This window comes from Monodelphis domestica, chromosome 7 (assembly GCF_027887165.1).
Source record: "Monodelphis domestica isolate mMonDom1 chromosome 7, mMonDom1.pri, whole genome shotgun sequence".
NCBI lineage: Eukaryota > Metazoa > Chordata > Mammalia > Didelphimorphia > Didelphidae > Monodelphis > Monodelphis domestica.
Window position 1 is genome coordinate 55,583,029 of NC_077233.1, and position 27,502 is coordinate 55,610,530.

At 40.2% G+C, this 27,502-nt stretch overlaps 1 protein-coding gene across 2 annotated transcripts in view; it reads left to right on the forward strand.

Moving 5' to 3' along the window:
* Positions 1 to 27,502, forward strand: part of PPARG (peroxisome proliferator activated receptor gamma) — a 190,716-nt gene that overhangs the window by 129,448 nt on the left and 33,766 nt on the right. For both annotated transcript variants that reach the window (XM_007500246.3, XM_001376110.5), the window contains exon 6: positions 18,507 to 18,706. In XM_007500246.3, coding sequence (XP_007500308.1) covers positions 18,507 to 18,706 — 200 coding nt within the window. The remainder of the gene's footprint in view (positions 1 to 18,506; positions 18,707 to 27,502) is intronic.

Below are 27,502 nucleotides of genomic sequence, written 5' to 3' on the forward strand. Positions count from 1 at the left end.
CCTTTTTATGCTATGGACCCCATGGATAATCTCAATGGCAATGAAGCCTATAGACCCTTCTCAGAATATTAGGGGTTTGTGTGTGTTTTTAACTCTTACCTTCTTAGAAATGTAAATATGGAGATTTGAACCCTGAACTTCAATCCCCAGAAGTCCTTGGCACTTCCCAGAATTCCCTATAATCTCACCTGAGTCCTCACCTGAGTGCAAGAACACAATTTAGTATTTAAAGGGCTCTCTGCCTCCCAAGCTCTCTTCCTCTACTAACTGTTACAGAATCAATACTAAGTATTGTTCCTAAGGCAGAAGAGCAGTAAGGGCTTAAGTGACTTGTACAGAGTCACACAGTCAGGAAATGTCTGAGGTCAGATATGAACCCAGGACCTCTCATCTCCAGGCCTGCGACCTAGCTGCCCTAGAATTCCTTCATGAGGTGACTGACTTTTCTGCATTTGCATCTGAGATTTGGGAGACCCCCGCACTGCTGGGTCACACAATTAAGCCACTGGTATTGTTTTTCAGTTACAGAAAATTACACACTCTCATGTCGACTCCATGAGGATAGGTTGACAAAGCAAATGACTGCAAGTCCCAGAGTAGTCCGGTTGCCTAGACTTGTTCAGATTGGTTCCCAGTAGCTTAAACTTGTGCTCACTGTTTTGGTGTCTCTTCTGTGAACCTGCCTGTCTGGACGCAACAAACAGTCCACCTCCAGAGAAAGATCTGGAGGACCCTGAGTTCAGACTGAGTTATGCTTTTCTCACTTGCTTTCGGTTTCTTGCTTTGTGTTGTTTCATTTATTATATATTTATTTGCAACATGGCTGAAATGAAATAGGTTTTGTATGACTTCACGTGTATAATTGATATCATATTGCTTGCCTTCTCATTGAATGGGAGAGGATCAGAAGGGAGAGAGAAAATTTAGAACTCAAGAAAATTTTTAAATGAATGTTTTTAAGTTGTTTTTTTAAAAATCAGGAAAAGAAATGAAGACAACAAACAGAACTTCTTTGTCATGAGGCCTCTCAGCTTTTTGTGTGCTGAGTTAGTAATTTCCCACAAGATGAGTGATTTTTAAAAATGCGGCCATAAAGTAACGAGACTAGTTTGAGCATTTAATTTAATAGACATAGAAAGTAAGCAGTGTGGGGCAGCTATGTGGCTCAGTGGATAGAATTAGGCCAGGAAAGGGGAAGCCATGAGTTCAGCCCTGGCCTCAAAACATTTCTTAGCTATGTGACCCTGAGAAAGTCACTTAACCCAATTGCCTAGCCCCTACCACTCTTCTGCCTTGGAACCTATACTTAATATTGATTTTAAGACAGAGTGTAAGGTTTATTTAAAAAGAAGAGGGAAAAAGAAAGGAAGAAAAAAGGAAGGGAAGGAAGAGAGAAGGAAAGGGGAAAAGGAAGAGAGGAAGAAAGGAAGGAAAGGAAAGGAAGAAGGGAGAAGAGGAAGAAAGGAAAAAAACCAAAGACTCTTCAGATTTATTCCTTTGAAAGCCTATTCACTGCTCTTGGGATCACTTTCTCACCCATACAGATATACCAGTCATGTTATTTTACATTTCCACAAGGCAAGAATAACTGGTGTTGAAGGAAGGAAGAAGGAAGGAGAGAAGGAAGGGGGGGAAGGAATAGAGGAAGAAGGGGGGAGAGAGAAACAAAGCAGGGAGGGAGGAAGGGAAACCAAGAACTTTTAGACTTATTTCCTTGAGAGTCTATGCACTTAGCCCCCAGCAAGGCTACCATAGTGCAGGACACTACCAGAGCACCTCATCCAGAACTTGTCTCAGGACCACTTTCTGACCAATGCAGAAATGCCAGTCATGTTATTTTACAGTGCCATAAGGCCAGATAGGCTGATGTTGATGTAGAATAGATAGGAGATCTTTTGACCCTCATCCCAATTCTGTGAGGCAGATACTACAGGAATTATTGGCTCCATTTTATAGATGAGGAAAATCAAGTTCAAAGAGGCTTTCATTAGCCAGTCAATTAAATGCCTACTGTGTGCCAGACATTGTGCTAAATGTTAGGAATGCAAAGAAAGGGGAACAATGTCTGGGATAAATTGGAGATAATCACTAGAGAGAAGGCACTAGAATGAAGGGGGCTGGGGCAGCCTTCTTGTAGAAGGTGGGGTTTTAGCTGGCAAGCTAGGGAAGGCAGGAGGTGGAGGCAAAGAGGGAGATAATTCCAGGCATGAGGGGGCAACCAGAGAAAGTGTCCAAACCATAGACAGAGCGTCTTATAGGAGGAACAATAAGGAATCCTCCATCACTGGCATCAAGGAAGGGAAAGAGCGAAGGCTAAAAGATGTTTTTAAAACAGCTATGAAAGTCAAGGGGGGGATTATGAGGAGTCTGGTGCCCATGGTCTCACTGCTATCAAGTGTTACAGGAAAGATTTTGCCACAGATCTGCCCACTGCACAAATCTTGTATGTATCTATTTATCTCCATCCTGTTACCACCATTAGAATGTGAAGATAAGCACTATTTTTGCCTCTTTTTGTATTCCCAGGGCTTAGCACAGTACATGGCACACAGCAGGCATTTAATAAATGTTTTTTGGTTCATCTGATTGACCTGCTAATTCTAAATCCAGCCCTCTTTTTATGTTACAAAGCATTATATATTAGTACATCCAAGGGAACACATTCCCCATTGAATCTGACCCCGTACTTTGTAACTATTTTCCTCGAAAATGTGAATCTCACTCCCATAGTAGTCAGTTAATGAAGACTGGGGCTTCAAGGCTATTCGTGTTAGAGTACAGTAGGGCAGGAAGGTAAGGTGGGAAAAGGAAAGTTGAGAGAGAGACACAGGCACGTATCTAGAGATGAACAGAAAAGATAGGTGGGGGAAAGAGAATCAACAGAAGACTCAAATATGTTATTTGAAGGGGATGGAAAGGGAATGAGCATTTATAGCATCTATTATATGCCAGGCACCATACTAAATGTCTTCTTGTAAATATTATCTCATTTGATCCCAATAATAACCTTGCAAAAAAAGCAAGGGTTGTAGTTGGCCAACCCCTGCTCTAGCCCCACCTGTAAGCAAGTTGTAAGGAAGGAGTTGAACCCTTGCTTTTGTAGATCTTTTCTCACTTGGTAAGCCTATACCATTGAAATCCCAGGTCCAGTCCCTAGACTTTTAAGAGATTTTAAAGTGCTTTCATTTCAGTGATCCTATGAATTGGGTACTTTACGTATCATCTACCTGAATAGAGTGGATGGAAATGGGAAGACTATTACAGTAGAGTGAAGGACAATGGGAAAACCACTTCAGTATCTTGGCCAAGAAGATCCCAAATGGGATCACGAGGAGTTGGACACTACTGAAAATGACTGCAAAACAACCAAAATTTGACCAGAGAGATTCAGTGACTTGCCCAGGGTGGGTCACACACTACTCAAGTACCAGATTCTGAAGAAAGATAATATAGGGAGATAGGGTGATGATCAGGGTAAGTTTTATGGAGGAAATAGAAGGGAGAAATTTCAACAAAGTGTTTTCTAGAAATCCATAATAAACTTGCAAAGGAAGGGAAGGAAGGAATAGGATTGGGGAATAGAGAGGAGCTCTTTTTTGCTGTTATGTCAAGACATGGATTTGTACAAATTAAGTCTGAAAAGGCAGATTGGGCTTAGATTGTGGAAATGTATACTTTCTATTGTAGATAGTGGGGAGTACCCCTCAAGGTTTTTGAGTAGAGAAATGGTATAAGCCAGCAAGATTACTCAAGGAGCTTTGTGAAAAATGGGCCAGAGAGAAAAGAGACTAGAGGCAGGAAGACCAGTTGTGTGGCTGTTAGGCAAGAAGATGTTAAAGCACCTGACTGACTTACTGGCTCAACTTTTCAATTTCTGAGCCAGATGTTTTTGGTGCCACCTAAATGCAATTTCTGTGATCAAATCAGATTGGCAACCCTCAAATTGATGTGCAACTTAAGACCTGTCAGTTTGGTAATCATGTAGAACTATGGCTTCCTCAGCCAAACAAAATACAGATTGGTTCAAGGAAATAGAACTTTCATTTGGGTCTGATTGTGGGTGGGGAAGCCTCCCAATGGGACTCATGTTTTGACCACGGCCCTCAATTTAATTCAATAAGAAGAAGATATAATTAATTTGATTTAATGAATAGTCTCTTGTTACAATCCTGAGTCCAGAAGAAAGAACACGTTTTCTCACTAGAAATCTACCCCAAAGCTTTTCTTCAATGCCCTGATTTTCTTAGTTTGCCTTACTTTTTGTGGTGTAATGTAAGAAGAACTTTGGATATGGAGTCAGAAGACCTAGGTTCAAATCCCAGCCTCTGCCAGTTGCTGAAATCTTGGACAAGTCACTATCTCTTTAGTTCTCTTGTCAGAGCAATAAGAAGGATGAACTAAATGATCTCTAAGATCCTTTCCAGTATTTTATACCAACCTCTCTACTATCTTGAGTGGTACCTGCAACAATAACAAAATACAGGGGTCCTAAGAGGTGGATTTCTATTTATTCAGCATTCAATGATCAATGATTAAATGCCCACTGTGTACAAAGACCTTAGCTAGGAATTGAAGGGAAACAAGGTCAATAAAGGCATATGAAAGATGCCTTATTTTACATTTTTTTAATTTTTTATTACTATCTTTATTATAAAATGAAGGAAAATAAGCATACCTTCAGGACCCTAAAAATCTAGTTGGACAATTAATACGTGTGCAGTCATTATTAAGAAACAATTAGGAGGTAAGAGTATAAGGGGGACACTAACAAACTTCTGTAAAAGCTATGGAAAGTGTTAAGAAGTGTAGGATCTAGAAAGGGAGCCGATAATCTCTATACTAGATCCACATCAGGCTACGGATAAAGTGTTGGGTTCAGTTTGAATGTCATCTTTTAGGAAGAGCATTACATTAGAGAGTGTCCAGAGGAGAGCAACAAGGAGGGTGAAGAACCAGCATGCCAGATGAAGGCTTTTGCTTAAAAAGGGGAGACTTTGAAGGATCCTGATGGCTATTTTTCATCAAATATTTTAAAGATTTCCATGTGGAAGGAGTTGACTTGTTTTGTTCAGCCCCAAATGAATGAAAGAATAAGTGAATGAGCATTTATTGTTTACTATGTTCTAGGTTTGGTGCTAAGCACTAGCGATAGGTACCAAGAGAAAAGGAAAACGATCTGTGCTTTTCAAGGCTCATTCTAAGTGAGGAAGATTAGACATATAGGTGAGTGGTGATCAGGGAGAGGTATGTAAAAGTTACAGAGGTGCAGATTTGGCCATAATAAGGGGGGAAAACTTGACCGTTGTTCTTTCCATCCGATGGTGGAATTGTTTGGAGTAGATTGGAGATAGTGTGGTCTCACTTACTAGGTCAGTAGAGGGAGTGGGTCTCCACTTACTAGACAAAGGTAACCACTTGCTGAAAGAGGAATTCCCATTCAGATATAGGCGGGACTGTGTTTTTGAGTCCTGTGCGATGATCTTTTCCAATCAGGAAAGCTTCATGGAATGTATTGTCCTTTGAGCTGGATTATATAGAACGGGCAGGATTTCATCAGGTAGGGAAGGGAGTAAAGGGTTGGTAAATGAATTACTGAACTTGTCTGCCTTCAAATGGATGTGTAGATAATAAAGAGATAGATGCAGCCTAAGAGGATCAAAATAGCCATATCTCTTCTGACTATGTAGGTCACTTGGTGGTCAATCAGATTGTTTGTGAGATAGACAGCAACTTGCTAATCTCCCTAAATCAACCCAAACATAGTACATTTAGTGTCTGTCATAGACACAATCTTTTTTTTTTAACCCATACTTTGCCTTGAAACTGATACCTAGTATCAATTTTAAGAAAGAATTAGAAGCAAGTTTAAGATAGAAATCTTAAAATTGATACTGAGTGTCGGTTTCAAGGCAGAAGAGAACCAAGGCGAGACAATTGGAGTTAAGTGACTTGCGGAGGGTCACACAGATAGCAAGTGTCTAAGGTCAAATTTGAATTCAGGACCTTCCATCTCCAAGCCTGACTGTCCACTGAGCTACCTAGTTGCTTCTCCCTGACAATCTTAAAGACAAAAATACAGTAAAAACTGGAATTGAATTATTGAGTCAGTGATAAACTAACTGGTTTGTGAGGCTTTTTGGTAGGAATTAGAACACCATAACAAATGTGATTTACCTTATTCTTGTGACACAGTGTATACCTCTTGGTGAGTTATTGAGTGTCACCCTCTAAGCCCAATATTTTGGGCTTTTAAAAATAATTTTTAAAAAAATTTTTTTAAATAATTTTTTTTAATTTTTTAAAATAATTTTTTTTAATTTTAAAATAATTTTTTAAAATAATTATTTCGTATGGTTTAGTGCAAGGAGCTCTGGATTGGAAAATTAATGGATCAGGGTTTGAATCCTGAGTCTGATACTGCCTATCGGACATTAACCAAGTCTCTCAAATTTTTTTTGCCCTCTTTCTTTATTTTTTAAAGGAGAAAGTTGGACTAGATGACTCTAAAGTCTCTTCCAGGTCTAAATCGGTGGTCCTCTGATGAGCCGGTTCAGTGTTCTGGTGGATGGAGCCCTGGATCTGAAGTCAGGAAGATATGAATTCAAATCCAGACTCAGACACTAGTTGCGTGACTTACCTTTTCTTTTTTTTTTAAACATTATTTTATTTGGTCATTTCCAAACATTATTCATTGGAGACAAAGATCATTTTCTTTTCCTCCCCCTGCCCCCACCACCTCTCCCATAGCTGATGCACGATTCCACTGGGTATCACGTGTCCTTGATTTGAACCCATTTCCATGTTGTTGGTATTTGCACTAGAGTGTTCATTTAGAGTCTCTCCTCAGTCATGTCCCCTCCAAGTCAAGCAGTTGCTTTTCTTCAGTGGTTTTACTCTCACAGTTTATCCTCTGCTTGTGGATAGTGTTTTTTAGATCCCTGCAGATTGTTCAGGGCCATTGCATTGACACTAATGGAGAAGTCCATTACATTCAACTGTACCACAGTGTATCAGTCTCTGTGTACAATGTTTTCCTGGTTCTGCTCCTTTTGCTCTGCATCACTTCCTGGAGGTTGTTCCAGTCTCCATGGAATTCTTCCACTTTATTATTCCTTTTAGCACAATAGTATTCCATCACCAACATATACCACAATTTGTTCAGCCATTCCCCAATTGATGGGCATCACCTCGTTTTCCAATTTTTGGCTACCACAAAGGGCGCAGCTATGAATATTCTTGTACAAGTCTTTTTCCTTATTATCTCTTTGGGGTACAAGCCCAGCAGTGCTATGGCTAGATCAAAGGGCAGACAGTCTTTTATCACCCTTTGGGCATAGTTCCAAATTGCCCTCCAGAATGGTTGGATCAATTCACAACTCCACGACTTACCTTTTCTTAGCCTCAGTTTCTTCACCTATAAAATGGGGCTAATAAGAACACCTACCTCCCAGGGTTGTTGTGAAGATTAAATGATATCATATTTGTAAAGCTTTTTGCAAGATTTAAAGTGCTACATAAATGCTAGCTTCTATTATGTAGCATGAAAAACTGGACCCATCCCCCTCTGCCTGAATGTTAATCAGATTTTTGAAATATGTATTTTTAATGGTTTTTTAAATAGAAGAGCTTATCTTCAGGAGGCTTGCATGATTAATGTTATGGTGTCGAATATTCATAGCTGTTTTTCATTTGTGAATTAGGGGGGGAAAGCTTAAGCTATAATTGCATTTTGAAAAATAAACTTAAGCCCGTGTACTTAATCTTTACATCATACTGGCAATGTGAGAGTAGGACCTTTTGCTAATCCAAAATATACTTTTAAAAGAAGTAATTTATAGGCATGTTGCTCACATGTCAGTCAGATAGGTTTCACCCCAGTGCCCCCCGGGAATTGAGTCAAAATTAGATTATTCATAAATGCTTAAAAAAATGAATGCAAAACTCAGCTTTCCTGTGTAGGGGGCCCAGTGAGGTGTATAATATTTTTCCTGGAACTTAAAAAAAAAACTTTGAGAGGAGAGGGGGGGAAATCAAAGACTTCATACAAAAAAAATCAAAAGTAAAAATTTTCACTTATTTTGTTGTATCAAGATTTTGTTTGATGAATTATTGCCTTTGCTATTTCCAACATCCATGCCCCTTTCTCCCCTCTTGCCCTCCCTCCGCTGCCGCCTCCTCCCCTGAGGCCCAGTTCTAATGTATATTTGTTGGGGAACAAGGATTAGGCAGGAAGAAGACAGTAAATTAATACATGAAGAAATATGGTTAGTATTTTTTAAAGTGACTTTCTATGGCACAAAAGAAAATGATAAAAATTTAAAACATTTTAAAATGGATTAGAATTCAAAGTTTTATGAATTTATACTACCTCCACCCCAATCATGTAACTACTTAGTTTGATTTTAGACTTTTTTCACAAGATTTTCAGTAGAGCTATATGTCCCAGAGGCAAACTAATGCCCATTTACTGGAAAGCTGTCGCCCGTCCTTTGAAAACTTGGATGAGTGATTTGTTTCAAACACTTTAATCCTTCAAAAGTTTTACTTTCTGTGACTCAGGCCACACAGGAGTGAAGGTTTGCTGTTTTTGCGCTTTGGGAAAGGCAGCCATGCCAATGACTTCACCCGAGAAGAGGGCTGAAGAAAAATTTTTTTTTCAATTTGCATCTAGGGATCAGCAGCATTTCCTCAAGCAGTTACTTAGCAGGAAATGTGACCAAAATGTTCATTTAAAACATATTCACGTGATAACACTTACCACTAAAAACAAGAAACAGTTTCCCAGCAAGAAACTCAGTCCACATTTTTCAGAAGTGGTTTTTGACTCTTAAAAAATCTCATAGTCATCCACAAGGGTCCACGTGAATCAACAATCCCTATGGAATATCTCCTTACCCAAAAAAAGAAGAAAATAGGAAAGCTAGCAGTTTATCTTGTGATTAATGACCCTACAAATAGTTGTACCTCCAAAATACTAGTCTCTCTCAGGGTCCCTAATACTTGTTTATTTTTAATCTTACTTTCTGTCTTAAAATTAATACTGTGTATTGGTTCTAAGGCAGAAGAGTGGTAAGGCTAGGCAATGGGGGTTTAGTGACTTATTCAGGATCACACAGCTAAGAAGTGTCTGAGGCCAGATTTGAACCCCCAAATCCCTCATATCCAGGCCTGGCTTTTTGTCCACTGAGCCACCTACCTGTCCCCCCCCCCCTGCTCATTTTAAAAGCAAGTGAATAAAGGAGTATAGAGGGGAAATATGGGAAGTAAAGACTGAAGACTTACTTCCACAACCATTTCCCAAGCTATTATTTGATTATTTGGCAAGCCTATCTCTGATTCTTAGAGCTTTTTTGTGATCTCCCTAGTGGTCTTGGACCCACTAAACCTGCAAAGGAAAAATCATAAGAACTGAAACAAAATTTCAAGGGAGAATGGGGGCAGATGCATTCATGAATTCATAGTAAGATTGGTTTCTCTTCCTGGCTTTCCCACTAATCTATGGCATCACGATAGGCAAGTCACTTGAAGTCTTTTGTTCCCTTCTTCTAGGATGCTATTTGGTGTAGCAGATAGAGCATTAATCTTGAAGTCAGGAAAACCCAAGGTAATAATAGTACTAGTAAAGCTCTAATGAGTCACTTAACCTCAGTTTTCTCATCTGTAAAATAGGGATGAAGTAACCAAATCTACTGTGTTTCACAAGATAAGTGTGAGGACAAAATGAGCCACCTTGCAAAACCTTAGAATACTATGTAAGTGTTAGCTATTGTTGTTATGGCTGTTCATCAGAAAAACAAGAGTTGAGGTTTCTGAAAGGTCATTTTTTTCTGCCCTGACATTCTCATGATCCAATAAGGAAAAACCATTTCTAATATCACACTGATTCAACTGTGTCACACCTCCCTTCCATCTTAGGCAGAAGTTCTCAGGCCAAAGGGCTTCAAACAGGACAGAGATGGCAGTCCCAGCTTAGGATACTTTACTTCTCAAACTGATGTACACAGATGGGGAGATATACCATATTTGTGACTTTTAAGAAGCGCTAGTGACCAGAGGACTTAATTTCATTATCATTTATTTTTATTAAAACAGGAATGTGCCATATTATCCACATGAGCCAGTGTGGTTTTCTTTTCAAGGGACAGGGAATAGAGACTGGATCTTTGATTTTCCTTAGTAGAGGGAATTCCTAGATGACAAGGTTCTCTGTAAGGTACCCTCTTGGCAATGTTATTCTAAGAAAGTTGCCTAGAGCTCTAAGAAGTTAGGTACCTTGGCCAGAGTCATGGAGCCAGTATATATCGGAGGTGAGACTAATGAGCCCCTAAGTCAACTTTCTACTCAAGAATCCCATCACCTGGGATTTCCTACCTCTCAAATCATGTCAGAGACACTATTCATGACTTCTTTCCATTCAACCACATCTCCAGCCCTCCTTTATAAATTCTGTTATCCTTGCTTCTGTCTACCCCTTTAACTTTAAATGGCATGATTGGTCATCAATAGTTGTCAAAGCCATCCTCAGATTTTTACTAGGGTCACTTAAAATATCTTTCCAGTCAGATCAATAACTTGTTTTATTTATTTTATTTTATTGATTAGTTAAGAAAATTTTCTAATTACATGATTCATATTCTTTGTCTCCCCACCCCTTCCAGTAGCCAAATCACAATTCCACTGGATTTTACATGTGTCATTGATCAAGACCTATTTCCATAGTATTGATAATTGCACTAGGATGATCGTTTAGAGTCTACATCCCCAGTCATATCCCCATTGACCCATGTGATCAAGCAGTTGTTTTTCTTCTGCGTTTCTGCTCCCACAGATCTTCCTCTGGATATTGATAGTATTCTTTCTCATAAGTCCCTCAGAATTGTCCTGGGTCATTGCATTGCTGCTAGTAGAGAAGTGCATTACATTCAATTGTGCCACCATGTATCAGTCTCTGTGTTCATTGTTCTCCTGGTTCTGCTCCTTTCACTCTGCATTACTTCCTGAAGATCATTCCAGTTCACATGGAATCCCTCCAGTTTATTATTCCTTTGAGCACAATATTATTCCATCATCAACATATACCACAATTTGTTCAGCCATTCCCCAATTGAAGGGCATCCCCTCATTTTCCAATTTTTGGCCACCACAAAGAGTGCAGCTATGAATATTCTTCTTTTTCCTTATTATCTCCTTGGGGTATAAACCCAGCAGTGGTATGGCTGGATCAAAGGGCAGACAGTCTTTTAGCACCCTTTGGGCATAGTTTAAAATTGCCATCCAAAATGGTTGGATCAATTCACACAGATCAGTAACTTATAAATGACTAGTTTCTTAAAGAGGAATGTATCTTATTAGACTCCTTTTATTATTCTGAGAACTCATGAACTCTTTTCTTTGGAGGCAGGGGGAGGGAATCAGATCTGTGATTTTATTGGTATAGAAAATTCCCAGTGTGGAAATGCCTCCCACCAATGCAGATTAACAACTCATCTGCAGTTGATCATCTTAGAGAATTTCTTGGATCACTGAGAGTTTTATGTGACTTGCACATTTTCATACAGCATGTCATAGAAAGTACTTGAACCCAAAGCCAACTCTACTGTGTCATGCTGGCTTTCCATGAACAATTAATTACTGAAATGGGAGGAAAGGGGGAAATTAAAAGAGAACCGGGGATAACAGAACTTTTACTCAAAAGTTTAGGCTTTGGAGTTTCATTCTCCCAAATACCTCCCTCTCATATTTCCTATTGCTTTTATTCTGTGAAAAATGTACTTTACTTTTAAATTGCCTGGGGGTAGAGAAAGTAATTGCTTAACTGAAACTTAAAAAATTAAACTATGATGAGGAGGAGGGGTCCAAGTTGTCTTGTTAACTATCATTTGTCTACCCCTCTCCTCACAGTTAGGCAGAAGCTTTAAACATCAGATTATTTGTACTCTCCTTGCAGCTGTCTAGACCAATTCCCATTGTACCACATAGGGCGGCTAATAGTGATGAGTTTACAAGGCAAGGCAGTACTACAGCTACCCCTTTTCTCTTTCCAGAGCCAGCCACTAGATATTTGAATGTCCTCCAGGAGAGTCTGACCTTGCCCTTAACCCTAGAGCTGACCATTGCCTTCCCTTGAAGAAAAATGTTGTGTCCCTCCTCCTCACCCCTACACAAGAAAAATATCATGTTGGTGCTGAAGTTGCTTCTCAATTTATTTTGTGGAGGAGTTCGGAAATGAGACCTTGTTGACTGCCAAATCATGCAAGGCTTCATTTACACTGCATCATCGACTCCCAAGTTTCTTTCTCAAGAGAGAGAGGTGGAAAAACATAGCTTATTGGCAGCAACTCTATGAACAGCACCAGAGCTCTGCACCAGCGCTGTGTTTGCACGATGAGGCTATTGCAAAACAAACATATGTAAAAAGGGGACAAATTAATCTTGGGACACATCCCTATTTATTGTCAAGTATCTGTCACAATTTCAAGTCCACCATTTGGACTGGCGTACTTTAATACGATTGTTTCCTATTGCTCCTGTTCGATTAAGAATCCACTTTAGTTTATTAGCCTTCCTCTTCCTGGCTCCCCTCACAAATAGACAGGAGTCGGAAACATTGGCCATTTTGATCCTTAGTATAATATCCAGACCCAAAAAGCACACAACCTAATTACGCTTCCCTCTTGGAGTTTGTGTGTATTGTATGAAGTATATGAAGTCTGTCCCTGACCAATCATGAGCTGGATATGTTTTGTTAAGTGTGTACTATATAACAGGGTCTGTGTGTGTATGTGCACATATATACTCATAAGAGATTAATGACTTATCTATTAAACCTATTCTTAGCTCACCGAGCATACCAATATTGACTCTTTTTTTAATCCGGGGTAAGTAAAATATTCCTGGGTAATTAATAATTACTAATAAGAAACTTCTGGAATCTTAAACCTAGATTCTGACCTTGCTTATCAACTGTTCTTGGGTGATAAGAGGAAGACCCTGAAGCAAATGCCATAATTTACTTTTCTCTTTCTCCCCCATAGCTTATGGCTATTAGGAGTAGAAAGCATTTCTCAGGAACAATACCTGTCAGAATTTTAACACTGGAAAAACCTTAAGCAATAATCTTGTCCAATTCCCCCATTTCCCAAGCAGTAGGGAAACTGGAGCCCAGAAAGATGAATTCACTTATCTACCACTAATTAGCAACAGAGTTGAGCCTGGAATTCCAGTTTCCTGGTTTCCAGTCTCATCGCTCTGATTCCTTGGTCACCTCTCCTTTCAATGTCTACCTAGTAAACCTTATTTAAGCCAGTGGAATGAGGTCAGAAACATTTTCACTTTCATCTCAGTCAATCACACTTATGTTATGGCCAATTATTATGTGCCAGATGTCTTTCTACCTCCAGGTCCTTACACATTGTAGGCTCTTCATTAATGACTACTGTAATGTTGGATTGATTCAAGTTAAGGCTAGGAGCATTTTACAGAATTCTTTGAATCATAAAGCTCAAGCTAGAAAGGATCTTCAGTCATCTGGTCCAACCCCCTTCATTTTACAGGTAAAGAAACTGAAGACCAAAAAAATTCATTGACTTACCCAAGGTCACATAGGTAGTGACCAAGGTAAGATTTGAATCCAGGACATCCAACACTAAAGCCAGTGCTGGTTCAACTATACCATGTACCTCTCATTTCTTTGCCCATTAGTAGACAAAGAAAATGACTTCACTCTCTCTCTTGACATCTAGGAATTGATCAGTTTCTTCTATCAGTGTCACAGCTTCCACTGTAGATTTGCACAGAAATCCAATGTAAAGAACTCCCAAGAGCATTCTACCCTTTGCCACAGTGGTAGAAATGGGTATAAGGTCAGATCCAATACAGAATTGCTTAAGTGAGAAAGTCAGTTTCATAAGTAGCTTCAGGGAGCATTTGGGAAGTATTCTATCAGGTGGGCAGAAACTGTAGCTGTACTCCTGAGAAAATACTCAGGGATGTGCATACACCATAGTTTCCTGCCCCTTCCACCTCAGAGATGCACTAAAACCTAGGTGATTGCACCTGAGTCCTGCAAACAAAATTGGGAGTAAGGAGGGAGAAGAAAGGCATTCATCATACCACTTCTTCCAAAAATGCTAGAAGATTTTGCAGTGAGAGTAGGTCACCTTTTGTCCCGTTTTGCCTCTGGAAAACTTATTTCTTTGAAGGAGTGACAATATATTTTCAAGGAAAGCAAAATAAAAAATAATATTTAGAAGTTTAAGAAATCTTATCTTTCATTTCTCCCATAATTTCAGAATTCTTTCCACTTGGGATATAAACTGAGTCCTTCTAGAAAGATGCATAACCCTGTCCTGTAGTAGGTTTGGGGCTTGCAACACTTCAAAATTATACCTATATTTTACCTACAGATAGTTCACAGATCATAGAATATTAGGATAATAAGAGATCTCAGGGATTATCTAGCCCAGCCCTATCACTTAGCAGACAAGAAAACCAAAGCCTGAAAATGTTAAGATACTTGCCCAGGGTTATAGAGGGAGTTGGTGGTAGAGTCAAGATTAAGTTAATTGAAGTTCATTTGTTGCATAAGCATTTGGAGGAATCTTAGTCAATGTTGGAAAGGCCCTCAAATGATCTTACCCAACCCAATCAAGAATCCTTTCTACCCTTTCCCTAACAAGGGGTCCTCCAACCACTGCTCAAAGACCTCCATTGAAAGAAAAACCTACTAACTGTCTGAAGCAGCCCATTCCACTTTGGGAAAGCCCTAATTGTTAGAAAGTTTGTCTTTGCATCAAGGTAAAATTTATCCCTTTGCAATTCAATCCATTGCTTTAAGTTATTTCTTCTAGGTCTAGCAAAAAAAAAAAAAAATCCCTTTCCACAAGACAGACCTTCAGATATTTGAAAGTGACTATAACATCTGCCCTAAATCTTCTCTTCTCCTAGCTAAACATCAAATGGACCTATATGAAATGATCTTGATCCTTTTGGTCATCCATCTCTTCATGTTCTCAAATAGGTCCATGTTCTTCCAGACCTGAACCCGAGACTGAAGATGTGGTCTGACCAGGGCAGGGGACAGTGGAGGAATTGCTTCTTCATTTAGTCTGAGATTGAAATCACCTTTTTGGCTACCATACAACATGTTTGACTAACATTGAACTTTCAGTCTATTGAAACTCTCAGATCTTTTTTTAAATAACCTCCTTTATCACTGATAGAGAACAAAGCTGATGGGTCAAAAAATCGGTGTACTAGGATTTCATGTTTTTTAAGAGAGGTCAACATACAAAAATTCATGTTGATAGGTGAATTATATCAGTTAAAATAAGTACTGTCATATCCCAGTAATTAAAAAGAAATAAAACATCACCCTTTTTTTTCATCCATCCAAAAAAACGATCACTTTGGGGAAAGTAGCATGAAAGCACTCCCAGAAACGTGTAAAATGCCTGTAGTTTTGGCTGCTGCTAATGCTGACTAATAGGAAGCACCTTGGGAGTCAGGAGACCTAGGTTTTAGTCCAAGAAGCCAACAATTAGCTATGTGATCTTGGGTAACTCAATTAACCTCTCTGGGTTTCAGCTCCATCTTTTAAAAAACAAAGGGCTTAGTCAAGATGATTTCTCCAAAGTTCCTCCCCAGCCTAAATTCAAGAAGTCCATGTCAGATTTATTTCCTCTTTAGTGGCATTTTAGTAACACCCTTTCCTTTTTCTACATGTTATTCTCTGTTATTCTTAAGTAAGCCATCCTAAGACTACTATTGGAATCACAGCATCATGAAAACTAATAAGACTGAGACTTCTTTCTATTGCACAACATGAGCCTAGAAATTACCAACAGTAGGTCATCCTGACCACCATTTACTTGCTATATCACAGCCCTGGTTGGCAGTCAATTATAAAACTTTTTTCTTTTTTTTTCCTAATGTGAAAAACTCTTCCATCAACACATTTTGCTCCTTTTCATCATCATCTTCCCTACCACATAAATGTAGTAGTGTGTATAGTGGGTGGAAAGAATCAGAGAATCTCATTTCAAATCCTTTGCTTTACTACTCCTACTTTTATGACATCAGGTCTTTCCTTCTCTAGAACTCAGTTTCCTCTTCTGTAAAATGATTGGATCTGATGACCTCTAGGGTGATATCTAGTTCTCTAGCCCCTATGACCTTCTCCTCTTACAATAGCATTTTCTTGTTTCACTCTTGTGAAATTTGACACCTTAGTAGGACCGATTCTTCAATACTCATACTGTACCATCCTATTGGGCATTTCCCTATCTTCAAAGGAAGACTTATCCACCCTCTGGGATCAAACAGGAAGGGAGCAAAAAAATTGGTCCATATATATTTATCAATTGTCTGTGGACAAATTTATCCTTAAAGTAGCCATGAGCAGAAGACATGCTGGGAAATGTCCAACATCCACGATTATCTAAATGATCTCAGCAATGGAATGAGTTTCTCTTTGGTCTTGGCTTTTCTCTTCTTATGAATTCAGAAGATGTAAAGGAGGTTTCCAAAAGAAATAGAGCTTATGTCATGAGATGGCTAGAATTTAGAGCTGAAAGAAGCCTTATAGACTATCTATCTAGTCTCAGCTCTCTTGTTTTCTTGATGGGGAAATTAAGTCTTAGGCTTGTTCCAGATTAGCTAGTACTAAGCTTTCAAGATGAAATTGTAGTCAAGGGGGCTTTTTCTTTAAGGAGAACCCTATAGTAAAAACCATTGGGCAATGGTTTTGCAGGGAACCATAGAGTAAAAGAGCTAAGAAGGCCCTCAGGAATCATCCAGTTGAGCTCTTCTTCCCTCAACTTATATGGAGATGCTGAGGGCAAAATGATTTGACCAAAATTACAGAGATCCTCAATGATAGAGTCAGGGACCAGTTCAGAGACTCCTTGACTCCTAGAGCCCTCTATTCTTTCCACTCATTGCATGTCTTAAATTATTTTCATTCTTGATGGAAATGCTATTTCTGGCTCAATAGAATGTTGTAACAAGAAGCAATCCAAATCTCCCTGCAACAGGAACAAGTTGCATTCCAAAATATGCACCCCCAAACTGGCAGTTAAGAAATGCTGTACAAGGGAAGATCTTACAATGGGAAAAGTAGGTACCAGAAGTTGGAAGAGTTACAAATGGATCATTCTGCCTCTAACCCAGGCCCCCACTTCCTCCCAAATGGCTCTTCCTTTCTTTCTTCTAAACTTCCTCCCACCCCTGAAAAAATATACTGTTACTTAACCCTAGTGAGTGTGCCCAAATGTGAGCAGAGAAATAGTTGTTTTAGTGTAGGGAGTTCAGTGGTAGGACCAAAGAACAACATTAACAGTTGAGTAAGGATCCATGGACTTCACTCCCCTTCTAGGTTCTAAGTTCTGTCAGAGCTCAGGATAATGTCTTCAACACACACACACACACACACACACACACACACACACACACACACACGGGGGGGGGGTGGGGGGGGGTATAACACCTGGAGGGATCAGAAAAAGCCTCATAAAGAGAGTGGGATTTGACCTGAACTCAGAAGAAAACTAAGGATCCTGAGAGATGGAAGGAAGGAGGACATTTTTTTTCCAAGCATAGGAAAGCGTTTTTACAAAGGAATGAAAGCCGGAAATGGGCTATGTGTGAGGAGCAGTAAGGAGGCTTTTTTGACTGAATCGTACAGTGTGTATGGAAAAGGAAGGGGCTGTTATTGGGATGGGAAGGTAGATGAGAGCTGAAAGATTTTAAATGCCAAACAGAAGAGTTTGTACTTGACCCTTGAGGTAAGCCACACAGTGGAAGGAACACTGGATTTGGAGTCTGAACCTGGATTTAACTCTCTTCTCTTCTGCTTCCTACCCTTGTGACCTTGGGCATGAGACCTCAGACCCCTCTTCTGTAAGATCAGGGAGTCACACTACAGTGTCTCTAAGGTTCTTCCTGACTATGGATCATAGAAAAGAAAATGTTTTTTCTTTTGTGTTCTCTCTCACTTTCTCTCTCCCTTCTTCTCTGACTCTCTCTCCCCTCCCTTTCTTTTAGTCTATCTTTTTTCTTTTCTTTCTTCTCTCTTTCTCTTACTCTCTCTCTTTTAATCTCTTCCTCTTCTCTCTCTTTTCTCTCTTCTCTCCTCCCTCTGTCTCTTCCTTTTCCCACCTGTCTCTGTCTCTGTCCCTCTCTATGTGTGTATATATGTATGCACACATATATGCACATATAATATACAGTAACAATTGTTGGACTTATTAACTGAATTCACATTTATATAAACATGTATATACTACATGCATATATATGTATATATATATGCGGGGGGGGGGGGGTCAGTTAACAAATCCAATAATTGATCATTACTTATTGTCTGTGGCACTCCAGTGAGATATGGCGATTCTGGAAAGACCATTGAAAGAAACCAGAACCCAAGATTTGGGGGTTATGAGGGGAGGAGAACATTCTGAGCAACAGGAACATAATGATTCATTCTGTCATTCCTTCTTCCTCTGCAGCGATCAGGTTTGGGCGGATGCCACAGGCCGAGAAGGAGAAGCTGTTGGCGGAGATCTCTAGTGATATCGACCAGCTGAACCCCGAGTCTGCTGATCTCCGAGCCCTGGCAAAACATCTGTATGACTCATACATAAAGTCCTTCCCTCTGACCAAAGCCAAGGCGAGGGCGATCTTGACAGGAAAGACGACAGACAAATCAGTTAGTTCTCTTTTGCTATCTTCATTGGTGGGGTGGCTTTTCTCTTTCCTCTGAGTAAATGATTTACCATGCGCGCGCACACATACACACACACACACACACACACACACACACACACACACACACACACACACACTACCCTCTGCTTGGCTGTTACATACTTCAGACTGAATCTGAGCACAGGAAATGTTTTTAGCTAGAGTAAGTAAACACACAGAAAAGAGGAGAGGGAAATCCAAGTTTACCTACTAAAACTCTTGAGAAAAGACCTAGAATTCGTAGGTCACCTTAACCTTAAGGAAATAATTCCAGTCCATTCATCCCGCCATCCCTCTTTTTCAGTAGATGATATATTCTTCCCTTTCCCTGAGGACAAAAAACTTAGCTACAACAGCCCTTTAAAGCAAGAGCACCTGAGCAAGGACCTTGGACAGGCATTCAGTCTACCTTCCTCCTCCCAGGAGAGAGGTGGTGGACTCCAGGTACAGAATGAGGCATGTGTTGTCAGATGGGGCAAATACATTGACTCATTTTGCTTGATTATACTTCCTTGTTACATAGAGGAGTTTTAGTAGGGACAGAGGCAATCCTTGGGTAGTAGCAATGCTATAAAAAAGAATTGCTACAATATCTTAAGGACACGTGTATAAAGGAGAGTTCCATAAGAGACTGAGAGAGAGGGAAATGGAGTTGATATAAAAATAAAAGATATCAATAATTTTTGCAAGGCATGCATTGTACATCACGCCTCTAAGAACTGGAATGGCCCAACATCAAATATAAAAATGAAGTGTAAAAATTCCTAGGCCAGCTGGATGGCTCAGTGGATAGAGAGCCAAGCCTGGAGATTGGAAGTCCTGGGTTCAAATTTGACTTCAGACATTGCCTAGCTATGTGACATAGGCAAGTCTTTTAATTGCCTAGCCCTTTCCACTCTTCTGCCTTGGAATCAATAATATCAATTCTAAAACAGAAGGTAAGGGTTTAAAAAAAATACTTTCCACCTTTCTTGCTACCGTCTATTCCATGGGGTCCCTCATCAATTACGCCTGGAAGACTCGAAGCCAGAATGTAATTAGGAAAAGGCGTTAATGTTTAGAGGCTGGAAACATGGAATTAGGCAGGAAATATGATGTGGTGAAAAGAGAACCTGACTAGGAAGTTGGGATTCCTGAGGTCTAGTCCCAGGAGTACCAAACAAATCATATCTCCTTTGTGGGCCTCAGTTTCCTTATCTGTAAAATGCAGGGGCTGAATTTATAAGATTCTAGATTTCAAGCTGGGAGGGACTTCAGAAGTCATGTAGTATAATTCTTTCATTTTGCTTTAATATATCTAGTATAAATCCTTCATGCATATGGTAACTAAGTCCCAAGGAGGTTCACATGGGAAGAAAGTGACCAAGGAATCGAGGTCCTCCAACTCAAGAGTGAGAGTTTTTCCCTCTTTTATCATCTTGATTTAATTATCTTCAAGCTATCTCCAAGCTCTAACTTCCCATGACAGTCTACAGACTTCAACCCATGGCCACCAGGCCACCGAGGCACGTTTTCAGTCACCAGAAAGACTCACTTTCTCATTGCCTCAATAACCCAGAATGGAACTCATGAACAAGAGGAATGTGGAGATTAAGTAAGATTCCCCAAGAGGCAAAGCTGCTTCCTAGGATTAGCAAGGAGCAACCAATATTTGGTTCAATTCCATTCCATTCCACAAACTATGCTGAACACATCCTAGTGTAGCAAATAGGTCATTTGTCTTCCTACAGCAAGGCCATACTCAGTAATGTCATAGGACCTCAAGAGAGCTAATCAAACTATCTCAGTGTCTAATTTGAAACCAGATGGCAGCCAAGGGAGAACAAAAATCTCACCAACTCCTGGAGTAGTTCCTACATGCTGGACTTGCTCATCATGGTAAATTCCATGTAGCATCCCAACCAAAAAGTGACATTTGAAGACGACTCTCTTTAGGTCCATTTATTTACAAAACCTTTGCTTTCTATCCTAGTAACAACTCTAAGACAGAAGGGGAAGGGCTAGGCAAAGAAGAGTTAAGTGATTTATCCAGGGTCTAGGAAGTTTCTGAGGTCAGATTTGAACCCAACTTCAAGCCTGGCTCTCCATCCCACTGTGCTACCTAGCTGCCTGCTAGGTCCATTTATCTTTAAACATAAGCTCCCAGTAGACCAGGGCATTTCTAGCTTGGGTGGCACAGTGTGGTATAATGGGAAAAGAGGGAGGCAGAGGATGGATTAGGAGAAAGGAAACCTTGGATATGAATCCTGGCTAGATACCACTTAAATGCTGTGTGACCCTGAGCAAATCTTCTGATGTCTCTGAGCCCTGGTTTCCTCATCTATCAAAGTACTTACCTTACAAGATTATTTGGCAACTCAGACAACATTTCTGTAAAGCACAAAATGAGCTATCATTATTTTATCTTAGTGGGTATTTTTTTCAATACATCTCCTTGAGGTGCTCATGAAAATGACTGTCTAATAGACACAGGTCCTAGAGCCCAATTAGAGCCAGGAGCGTAGAACAAAGAAGTGTGGAAACCACGGGGTAATTGATGATGGACTGCATTTGGAGTTAAAGGACCTGGATTTAAATCCTGGCAGAATTACTGATAAGTGGGGTGACCCTTGACTAGATGTTATCCTTTACAACTTCTTTTGGATATAGATCCTTAAATTCTATGGGGCTGGAAGGACCCTTAGAGATTTTTTAGTCTAGTCCCTTCATTTAATAGATGGGGAAATTGAGGCTCAAATTAGAAACATAACTTGTTATCGACTTATGACTTGGTTCAAACCAGAAGTCATCTTCAAAGGAAAAGTAACCTGTAATTATAAGGTCATTTTGCCAAGAGAGACAAAACTAGTGATTGGATTGACCAGATTGATTATGTAAATAGGTACGTGCTGATGTATTCCTGTGGGGAGGGGAAGATCAGATGTGAAGCATCCTTCTGTGACCAAAACACATCTTAATTCCATTTGGGTTTTCCAAGACACAACACAAGCCTGATCCAAACTCAAGCCATTGAGGTGTTCCATGGACATCACTTTTATACATCTGATACTTTGGGACAATATCTCCAACATGTTGGGTTTAGGGTTGTGGTTGTTGTTTATATGTAGCCATAGGAACAAGGTTTGCTGATGACAACATCCCCAAGACTGTGCAGCCATTCTGGGAGCATAAATGCATCTAGGGGATTCATTGAACTCACTGCAGAACATCTAGAAAAAGGCTACAGTGATCTTTTGAGGACTGAATAGATTTGCCTCTTTTTCTTAGGGTCTAGAAGTGAGCCAGGAAAATATGGTTAAAAAGAGAGCCATACCCCATGCCTAGCCCTCACCACTCTTCTGCCTTGGGACCAATATGCAATATTAATTTTAAGACAGAAGGTGAGGGTTTGAAAAAAGAGAGACCAGCCATACATTGGGGAAATTTCCTGATGATTTCTTATCAATGATGGAAAAGCAGAATTTGTCCAGTTGTAGTGTGCCTAGAAATAAGCATCAAGGGAAGCAAGACCAAGAAGTAGTTCCTTCTCCTGCTTCCTTGCTTTCATTGAGTTAGTAACACAGGATGTGGATATATTGTCCTTGGCAAGCATGAGATTTCAGCATAGAGGTGACGGGGAGATTGTGCCTATCTGTGTGAAATTAACTGAGGCACAGCCATCCCCTTCATTTCAACCTCTTTCACAATGGAAGCTTATTTCCAACTAGCTGAATTAGCTATGGTGATAGGTATTGACTGGACTAAATATTGGATTCCCACAGTCTCAGTAGTAAAATTGGACTGGCACAACCAATTCATATGACCTGTTAAATTTACATCACAAGTGGTCATTCGTTTAATCAAAAACAGTTTCATTAAATGGATATTTAAATAATGGAAATTCAGCATATTAAAGGACATGCTGAAAACTAAAAAAGACCCAGAAATAGATATCTGGACATTCTACTATCTAGCCATCATGGGGGGGGGGGGGTACTCTTTTTATTTCACATTTTTAAAAGGGACTACTTTAAGAAGATTTAATTCAAATTCCAGAAGTCACTATTAAGAGAATCAGCAAAGGGTGGCTAGGTAGTTCAGTGAATAGAGCCCCAGACCTGGAGTCAAGAAGACCTGAGTTTGAATCTAGATTTCATAGAAATGTGACCCTAAGGCAAGTCACTTAATCCCTATTGCCTAGCCTGCTCTTCTGTCTATCTTTGATACTAAAAGAGAAGATAAGAGTTGAGAGAAGAGACAGATACAGAGAGGAAGAAGGAGAAGGGAAGAGAGGGAAGGAGAAAGAGAGAAGCCCTGGAGTCAGAAGGACCCATGTTAAAATCTGGCCTCAGATACTTCCTAGCTGTGTGACCCTGGAAAAGTCACTTAACCCCATTTGTCTAGCCCTTCTCTTCTGTCTTAGAGTTGTTACTAAGAAAGAAAGGGTTTGGGATTTGTTTGGGTTTTTGTTTTTTTGTTTTTTTGGGGGGGGGTTGGTTTTTTAAGAGGAAAAAATAAAGAGAAAAGGCAGCAAATCAATTAACCCTGATATCCTTTGGTGTCTGGCCAGGAAGTGAGCTGACCCAATGTTTTACACATATTTGTTTTCCTCCTTATCCCATCCATAACTTTTATCCCCACGTCCCTTTATCTTCTTCCCTCTTCTTTCTCCCACTGTATTGGAATTCTAGAAGGGCCAGCCTAGAGTGACCATTGTCATTCCAAAGACACTGGGTCGACCCTCTACAGAAAATTCTCTCTCCACTACCTGTCACAGTGCCTGAAATTCGACCATTAGAGATCTGTTGCATCTAGAAGAGTTTTCCTTTGAAGATGTTTGTCTGCCCTATGAGATGCCATTTTGCTTCTCTTTGATACCTTAGAAGAAATGATCATAAGTCAATGATAGCAAGGAGTTCAGAGTGGAGAACCAGTAACAGGGAGAAGGCTGCTCAATAGGGTGTTAGAAAAGCCCAAAAGAAAACTCCATCTGCTTTATAGATCTGTATAGGACCAGACTGACTTCAGAAGCCCCAGACTCTTCCACGGCCATCCATCCCAGACCTACTAACCCCATCCACAGTCGGAGAGAGTCAACAGTGTCTGGGAGAGTGACAGGTATAAAAGGTGATAGCAGTGCTAGGAAACACAGCATTGGGAAGAGGCTAGAACTATACAGGGAGTCAGGAGGAGCTGAGTTTGAATCTACTCTAGATACTTACTAGTTATGTGACCTTGGATCATTTACTTAACTTATTAATGCCTAGCATTTATATAGCTTTTAGGCTTACAAAACACTTCTCCCCTCTCCCCCTTAAGCCCTTACCTTCTGCCTTAGTATCAGTTCTAAGACAGAAGAGCAGTAAGGGCTAGGCAATTTAAATTAAGTGACTGGCCCATGGTCACACAGCTAGTAAGTGTCTGAGGTCACATTTGAACCCAAGTCCTCTTGACTCCAGTTCTGGCATTCTATCCACTGTGCTACCCAGTGGTGCCCTTGTAAAACACTTTACAAATATCTCATTTTGTCTTCATGGCAGCCCTGTGATGGTAGGTACTGTCCTATTTTTATCCCCATTTTGCAGATGAGGAAATTGAGGCAAACAGAGGTTAAATGACTTGACCAGGATGTGTCTAAGGAAGGACTTCCAAATCCAGCACTTCATCCATCGTAATACTAAGAGTTGCCTCTTCTTTGAACCTTGGTTTCTTCATCTAGAAAGCTGAATTATATTACTTGTAGGACTTATTTCATGGGGTTATCATGAGAAGATGAAACAATATATGTAAAATGCTTTTGAAACCTTCAAGAACTAGATATATGCCATTTATTATTGTTATTGCAGCTTGCTCAGGCATCTAGAATTTCAGCTTATACAACCGGTTGCTTCCCACCCCCCACCCCAGCTCACAAATCCATTATTGAGGGTTACACAGACCAGACCCATCTCATTTCATTTTTAAAACTTGCTCTAGGTAAATCCTTTGGCAATGAACCACTGCAGACAGCTTGAGAGAGTAGTGGCCTGTGCTGAGCTTCTCTTTTCATGGCAAAAACTGAAAACCATGGCTTAGCCCTTCAGAAATCTAGGACCCAAGCCGAGGAGCCTTGGCATCTTCCAATCAAACTCCCATCAGGAGTGCCCTGATATGGGGAGAGCCTGCAAGAGAGGAGGTCGTGGAAGCAGAAGCAAGGCAATCCAAAACTAGAAAAGCCTATTCCCCAGACAGCCAAGGCTGAAGTAAAGCTCTTTGGCATTTTATTTTCTTGATATCCTGCAAAATCAAATTAGGCAGCAGGAGGATTGAAGTAGTTGCAGAGGGAGGAATATGGGAGAGAAAAAGCAGAAAAGTAATTTCCAAAAAGACTAGCAGTTCATTCTTCATTGACACAATCATGTTGTTCTTTTGGTAGAGTGTATCTCGAGGGTGTTGTTCTGTTATCTTTTGGCCAGGACTTATGGAAGTAGGGATCGCTGCCTAGAGAGGGAACAATTTGCAGAAGTCAGGGCTCCTAAGTGGGTGGAGATCTCTAAGAGGTGGTTATAGCTGGTGTGGTTGGAGCCGTTTGAATCCCACTACACACCCTATTGGGACTGACATCATTGCTGCTGCTCGGGCCAGAACAAGAGAAGCCTGCTCCCATAACCCAGAGCCCCAGGAGGAGGGGAAAAATTAAAGGCACTTTCTCAGAGGGGCCATTTTTTAAAATTGACATTATTGCTTGCTTTCCCATCAATGGTCATGACCCATTTTAAGAGATCCTGTTGATCTTGTCCCTATCAGTTCTGAATTTTTTTTATTATGAGATTTAATCAGACCAAGGATTGTAAGAGTGGGACAGCTGACTTAGGAATTAGAATTTGTGTCCCAGCTTTGCTCCTGAGAACCTTTGTGAACTTGGACAAATTGTTTTCTCGCTCTGCACCTCAGTTTCCCCATCTGTAAGATGAGAGAATGTTCCAAATAACAACCTCTCTCATTTCTAAAGCTATAAACCTGTGATCCTATGACCCAGAGACAAATGTTTCCCTACATCATCTAATCCAACCCTTGTTTTATGAATGTTGAAACCAAAGCTAAAAGGGGGAAATGCCTAGTCCAAGATAACACAGGCAACGCAGACTAGGATTCTGATTTCACATCCGGTATTCTTTCCGTGGCACCAGGCTGGTTCTCAGCAAATGCAATCAAGCATTCAGATAAAAGTACTTTTTAATTGATTGGGATTTAGTGTTGCTCTGAATCACTCACCTGTGCTCTGCACATATATACATTTGCCCAGTTACAACCCCTGAGCAAATTTGTGAAATGGGCAAGGTGTTGTTTTCAGCATTTTCCCCCTCTACAAAGCAATCCCCGCTTTCCCTTCTTGGGTCACCATCCAGACCTGAGCCTGGCTCCTCTAGTTTACATTCCTGCTGTACTTTTGCCCTGACCCCTTCCTTCTTTATCCTCTACCCCCAAACTGCTACATCTTGGGTGTATCGAAAAGAACCTAAGTGTATTCCAATACACTTATGTCATTGAATATAGGAAAGAATACTGAACTTGGTGTCAGGACACCAGGGCTTTCTGGTTGTGTAATGACATCGTTGTCACCTTAGTGCTCTGAACTTGGGTTTCCCCATCTGTGAAATGGGGGAGGGGGGACTCCTCTCTGCCTCCCTTTATTTGGTCATTGGGAGAAAAACAGTTTTTCAACTTAAAGCCATAGAAATCTGAGCTGTTTGTTATAGGATCTTGGAGCTGGAGGGGGAACTTAGAGAGTATCTAGGATATTGCGGGCATCTCTCCCCAAAAGACTATGAAATGTGATCCTCTAGCTTTTGCTTTTGTTCCTCTTTTAGGAAGCAGTATTCCATCCCTTGAAGCCTTCTATTGCCTCACCTCCCAGATCAGGGGTCCCTGAACTTGAATCTGTAAAATATTGCAATGAAGTATCTATATAAATAGATGAAATATCAATTGCTTGATAGATAACTGCATTTAAATATAATTGGTTTCTTTGTAATCCTATTTCATTTTATGCATTTAAAAGCATTAGTCTTAGGAGGGATCCAGAGGGATCCAGAGGATTAGTCTTAGGAGGGATCATTTCACTGCTAAAAGGATCCATGACATCAAAAGGGTTAAGAACTTCCCTCTGTCCAAAAGACATGATAACTAGCTAGTTTGATAAACAAATGTGTTTATCAGAGCAAAAAGGTTGCCGTGTCCTTTTAGGGAACACAAACCTAGGCTATCTTCATTTTAAGATCAGCATTTTGAGTATAATGTACCCCTTTTGGGTGTCTAACTAAGAGCACTGCTACTGTAAATTTTAAGCAAAGGAACTGAGAGCTATTCCATAGCATTCCATTAGGACAGATATTTGAGAGGAGACTGTCTTTCCAGGAGCCTCTTCCAAGTGCTCAGAGTAAGCAGTCATCCATGAGGATAACTCAAGTGTCCCCTGACAGCTTGTCCATTAGCAGAGGTCTCTCTGAACTCTGACAGTCAGAGAGACTGGTAGAAGAACTTTGGTGCTCTGTTGCATGAATGGCGATTTGATAACCAGCTGGACTTTGGAAGTGCCTCATGTTTGGCTACTACCCTGGGGTGATATTCACAGAAGGTATATCATTGTCACATGATTCTGTGTTTGTGGATGAAAACAAACAGAGGGCAGCTTTCAAAAAAACCATTCTCAGCACCCTGGTTTGTTATAAAACAATAAATAAATAGACAAACCCTTGGGTTCTGCCTGCCAACTTTTCACGCCATATCTAAGAGATGG